Raw genomic sequence first — 6,075 nt, 5'->3', positions numbered from 1 at the left:
ATATATATGACCTCGGGCTTCCCCGCTGGCCTAGGGGTTAATCTCAGTGCCATCACTGCTGGGCCTGAGTTCAATTCATAGCCAGGGAAGGGACCCATATGACACAGCAGACCTCTTTTGTTTTATCTGCTGCTCCCCTCAGCACTGTATTTCAATAAATCTGCTTGTTCTTTTCCCTACTCTGTTTTTGATGAATCTTCTCACCTTCCTCCCTCACACCTCTGACCTGCACCCCAGTTCTTCTATGCAAAGAAAAGAAAAGAAAATAGATGGCCTCATCCTTGAAGGTCAGGAAAAGCAGATAGGACCCATGGATTTTACTGACTACCTATTATATTCACATTCTAGCCTAATAATTAACTTCTAAGTTGGGCTTTGTTATTCACCATTGGAAAATGAATCTGAAACTCAGCAAAATTACTTAGTTTCAAGTTAATGGGCAAATGCTGTCATGGGATTTCAACACCAGCTGTCCTTTTCCCAAGCCCCTGCTCTGTCCACTGTGTTTCCTCCCTTCTATAATGCTAGTGCAATTGGGGATATAATGCACACAGTTACTCTATTCTGCAATCTTTGTTTCTCCCATTTTTGTATTACTAGCATATTATGTTGAAGCATAGCATTCAGTAATTTTTAGAGGGAAATTATGGGTGATTAATTTGGGAGGACTTAATATTGAATTTTCTATCCTTATAGAGGATGGAAGGATAATAGAATTCAATACTGAAGTCAGCTTCCCTGAATTTTTTTCATCCTATTTGATGTATTCCTGAAACTTTTCAAGACTGTTTTTTTTTTCTGTCAGCTTCCAGTGTTGTTAAATAATCACATGATAGATGCTTGATACTGAACAATATTCATTTTTCCACATGCTTATTGATCCCCATGTACATGACTATTATATTTTTTCTTCAATTTGAGAAAATGTGTTTGTATTATTTCTTAGATAATTTCCTTTTTTGTTCTATCTTCTGGGACTTCTATTATTTAGATGTTATATTTCCTATTTTCATTTTCTAATTATCACTTATTTTCTTTACTATAAGTAGGTGGATTCATATCTTTGTCCTTTATTCTGCTTTTGCTCCCTTCTGTTTCCTTTTATTTCATATTTGTAAGTTTTTAGAGACTTTCCTACATATTTGGCTCTTCTTGGCAAACTCCTCATAATTAGGAGTGAAGCAATTAAAGATTATAAGCCGTGTGTTCATGCAGGAGAAATGTCACTTGGTGGGTTTCTCTACAGGATGATAATGGAAAAAGGATGCTTTTTATTTGGGACCTACTAAGTTTTGATGCCTGTAGTTCTAAATTTACTGACTAGTTATTTTCCCCAGAGAAAAAATTCTCCAGCCTTCTGTCTGTTGAGTTTTTAAGTGGCAGTCTATAGCTTAGCAATGCAAAAGGGACTAGGAGAACCTCCAGATACACAGTGTTGGCCTGTTCTCAACATGCTATGCTCCATCCCACTATGTCTGACACCCCCAAATCCCAAATTTCTGGGATGGGGATCAGGTCTTGTTTCTTTGTACCTCCTCTGTCATACAGTTTATGGAAGAAATGAAATGGTTTGTAAGAACTTCCTACTGAACACTTGGAAATTCTAACAGTGTCTCTGATTTTTTTTTGTTTCCTCCAGCACATTGTGTTTTTAGTTAAATTTTTGGTGGCCTGGATGATCCCTGATGTTCCAAAGGATGTTCGGGACAGAATCAAGAGAGAAAAGTTAACGACAGTCAAGATTCTCCATGACTTTGAGCTTAACAAATTAAAAGAGAACTTGAACGTTAGCTCTACTGAATTTGACAAAGCCGTCATGATCCAGGAAAACAGTGTCCAGCTGAGTCAATCTGGGATCTATTCTTCGTCGTGAGCAAGGAGCTGGCTGCCTGTCTGGCATCACAGTCTTCCTTGGGTTTAGGGCCAGCGGCCAGAAGCCTCATGTCAATTTTACCCCTTCTTCTTTCTTTTTTAATGCAAAGTTTTTTACAGTTTTATAGAGGCCAATTTTGTAAGGTTGGAAGAGTACAAATTTTCTGTTTTATTGGCTGGGCTCTCACCAGACATTGCTTTCTGGGGTTCTATAAATGATTGTTAAAAGTTTATGTGGAAACAGAATATTGGAAAATCATGAACTGTTGCAGTTTAGAATTAAACATCACTTGAGCTTTCCTATCATTTTCCAGTGAGTCTGCACATTTTCATGGTCTTCTATTGGGGTGCTATATATATTTCCTTCCCACTAAGGAAAACATTGGGAAAAAAAGAAGCAAGAGTTAGATATTTCCTGCCATTTGAGACCATGCAAATGAAAAACCAAAATCAGACAACATAAGAAAATTCACACGTTAAAAATATTGGATAAATATCATGGCAGGGGCTTATTCCTGAAATCGTCCACAATAAATTTCCATCCAAATCCCAGGTAGTCCTTCCAGGTAAATGCAGAATTGATTTTTTATGAGACTGACTATTTGGGTTTCAACAAAAGACTAACAATTCAGATTTTTAAAGATAATTTTAGTAATTCTGGCATCAAGACTGAATTTTCTTCACTGAAAAACAATATTAAGATGTTATATTGCTTCAAGTCTTTAAGTAAATGACAGATATAGAAAGAAAAAATGCTTTTTTAGTAGTGAACAAGTAAAAGACAATGTATATTGAGTAATTTATTGACCTCAATTTAAAAAAATCTTTGAATTATATTTTAAAATTCCTTTTTCTTCTACAATGCCTACTTTGCATCATGAAACCTGTTTGAGCATTAGCTATTTGTATGTAATGTTCGAGTTGTTTGTGAAATTTGCCTTTTTGTTTAAAACTATCTTAAATCTTTTAATGAGTTTACAATCTTTTCTTGTGAGGCATCTCTTCATGCAGTGTTTAGTGCCTTGTTCCTCTGCCCATAACAAGAAGAAATGGTAATGCCTCACAGTTGATTTAATATGATGTAACTCAAAAATGAGCATGTTTTAGAGGAATTGTCAGTTTATGGTTAGTAAGAATCTAGCACCAAAAATGGATCAATCAAGTGAGAGGATAAGGTGATAAAAATGCAATATTTATTGTATCATTTCTTTGGTACTTGGGTCTATGGTCATGTATGCTGGTTCTTCTGTCTTGTCCTTAAAAAAAAAAAAGTGCTTCACATATAGTTAAACACTATAGGTTGAAAAATACAGTTTGATTAAATAGTGTTTAAATCTCTAGTTTCAAATCACACTTCAGTTCCAAAAGTAGGAGCACATGAAAGAGTACCCTCTTACAAGATTTTTGTCTTAAAAAGTAGCGATTCATTATTTGATGATAATACATTTTTGCAGAAATGCTACTATATGGCAGGTAATAACTTCTAATGATCAATATTAAGCATTTAGAAGTGAGGATTATGAATTGTATCAAACCATAGGACAGTTACCCCAATACTGACAGTAATGGTTTATCATTCACTGGGTAGATTTTATGAACATTTTTACCTAACCTGACATGATCTCATTATAGGAGAATAATTCACATGTGAAGGAAATGTTTTTCTTGATTGAGGGAACCAATCACTGTTACTATGAAATAAGCCACAGATGCAGTATCTTTGCCCTTTCAAATCTGTGTTACTATAATGTTGCACATTATACACAGCTCTTATTGCTTCCTTCGTGGGTGCTAATAAAAATAAAGAAAAGCATGGAAATGGGTTTCTTGAATATAATCTTTTAATTTTATGGCTTACCAGGTATTTATAATTTATAAGATATAGACAAATTTAATACAAATTTATCTGTGCGCTGCAATCTTAAAATAAAGCAACTCAAGTATCAGGTTTCCAAGAAGTATGGGGTAACTAGCAAGAAAAATTTTTCAAATTGAAAAATACTTTATCGTATTTAGTATTTGTGTTTTGTGACTATAGACCTCCCTCCCTTTTCTGGTGCTGTTACTAAATCTCTCCTAACACCTAGCTCACAACATTGTCCATTGTGCTTCCTCCTTATACTTTGTGCTCACCCCTTTCCTTTGCCCTCCCCCTCCCCCTCCTTACTTCACTCCCCCTGGTATACAGCCTTCAAGGAGTGGTTTTTTAGTTTGACTTTATCTCACCTTTTGTTTGGTTTCTCTGTATTCTGCATGTAAGTTTCACCATCTGGTTTGTGTTTCCCCCTTGACTTATTTTGTTTCACAATAAATAGATACAGTGACAAACTACAGATTAGCCACAGACAACAAATATCTGGTCAACATTTTTACTTTAGAAATCTATGTCTTAAAATCTGCACCCATTTATGCAAATAACAATATATAGAGAGAGTTGATGGTTCAACTATATTTACTGGAGCATTGGTCCTAATGGGCAAATTTTAGAATAAATGTACTAAGTAAAAAAAAGTTATTAAATAAGTAGACAGTAGAGCCCTCCGCAGGCACTACAGCACAAGTTCAATCCCTGGGGCAGGGAGGTAACCCACAAAGCATGGCAGACCTCTCCTGTCTCACCCACTGCTCCCCTCAGCAGTGTATTTTATAAGTCAGTCTGGCTGTTCTGCTCCCCCCTCTGTTTCACCCTACCCACACACCTCTGGCCTGTACCCCAGATCTTATATGCATAAATAAATATTTTAAAATAAATGGACATTATGGGATATATCGCAATTCAGTAATATTGATATGGAGATACTACAAAACAGGATCTCACTTGTGTAAGGTTCAGTTAACACTAACTCATTTTAGATGAGAAAAGTACAAAATAACATATCTATAATTACTCTCATCTGGGTCGCCACCTGCTGGCATGCAGGGAGAATAATTGTTTTGCTTACCAACTTATCCCATAAGGAGTAAATGCTCACTCTCAGAGTCAGCCACCTCTCTTGTTTCTTCTGTGAAGATGGAGTTCCATAGTACCAATGGGCATCAGTGTGGCAGGAAGAATCACTTGCTTCATGCTGAGTTGGGCTGTGTGCACTGTTCTCCATCATTCTTTGACAACTATCTCTTGCAAGTCTAGTCACTGGGAGCCCTGCTGGCATCCTGCAGCAAGTGAAATGTGAACTTGGAATATTTTCTTGGCATTCAATATGATGGGTAAACTTTTTTTAAGATTTACTTTATTTATTTATGCATCCAAGAACTGGAGTGCAGGCCAGGAATGGGAAGGGGCAGTAAGAGCTTACCAGAGGACATAGTGGGGAACAGAACAGGCAGACCTACTGAAATACACAGCTGAGGGGAGCAGCAGGTGAGACAGGAGAGGTCTGCTGCACCATGTGGGTCATTTCCTTGGCCAGGGATAGAAGTCATGCGGCAGAAGCTGGCTGTAGCTTGATAGCACTGACTTAACCCCTGCACCACCAGGGATGCCCAATGAGGAGTTAACTTGCAGCATTGCCTTGGTAATAGCCCTGGAAGGAAAATGATCTTCTCCTTGCCAGCTTTATTGACCTTCAGGTTTTGCTAGCTAAAAGCATTTTCCTCTAATTTTCTCCTCCAGAGCCTTGGTATTGTAACCTGTTATATTCCACTAAGCAGTGTCCAGTGGACTAGAAGTAAGTGTCACAGGTACCCAGCTAGGATCTGCTAATATACATAAAACAATGGAAGGCTGTGGAGGACAAGATGCTCTATTACCATACATACTTCATTAGATGCCGGACTTATCCATATCAATGTGGAGTCCCCTTTATAATGTCCTAATTGTCTCCTAAAGACACCCATTGTAAACTGGGGCAAGAACCCACCCTCCGACTTCATTTTTGTGACTCAGCAAAAAAATTTCATTCAGGTCCCTCTATTTAAGGAAATAGAAATGACTTCAGTCGTCAAACTGTCAGTCCACAAAAAATAGATTTAAAAGCCTATGTGATTCGTGACTCACTTTAAAGTGAAAGTAACATTTCCACCAGATGTTTAAACCAGGTCAGCTTGATGGCAACACTGTGCCACTGAGTTTTCTACTGCAGCAAAGGCCATGCAGAAATACTGAACGTCCTTCAACAAGGACATTACTACTTCTTGGGGTAGCTGTGATTTTCTTTTAAAATGTCAAGCAGTTTTTGTATGTCCATGCAATGCAGTTCTTTC

General features: G+C 37.3%; 1 protein-coding gene across 1 annotated transcript in view; it reads left to right on the top strand.

Annotated features, from left to right (window-relative positions):
• ANO5 (anoctamin 5) overlaps positions 1 to 3,691 on the top strand; it is a 52,564-nt gene extending 48,873 nt beyond the window's left edge. Inside the window, exon 21 of the mRNA XM_012725618.1 lies at positions 1,640 to 3,691. Coding sequence (XP_012581072.1) covers positions 1,640 to 1,873 — 234 coding nt within the window. The 3' untranslated portion in view covers positions 1,874 to 3,691. The remainder of the gene's footprint in view (positions 1 to 1,639) is intronic.
• Positions 3,692 to 6,075: the final 2,384 nt, after the last annotated feature.

This window comes from Condylura cristata, unplaced genomic scaffold (assembly GCF_000260355.1).
Source record: "Condylura cristata isolate star-nosed mole 26May11 unplaced genomic scaffold, ConCri1.0 scaffold00015, whole genome shotgun sequence".
NCBI lineage: Eukaryota > Metazoa > Chordata > Mammalia > Eulipotyphla > Talpidae > Condylura > Condylura cristata.
The sequence above is the reverse complement of the archived record's forward strand: the minus strand, read 5'-3'. Positions and strand labels throughout refer to the sequence as shown.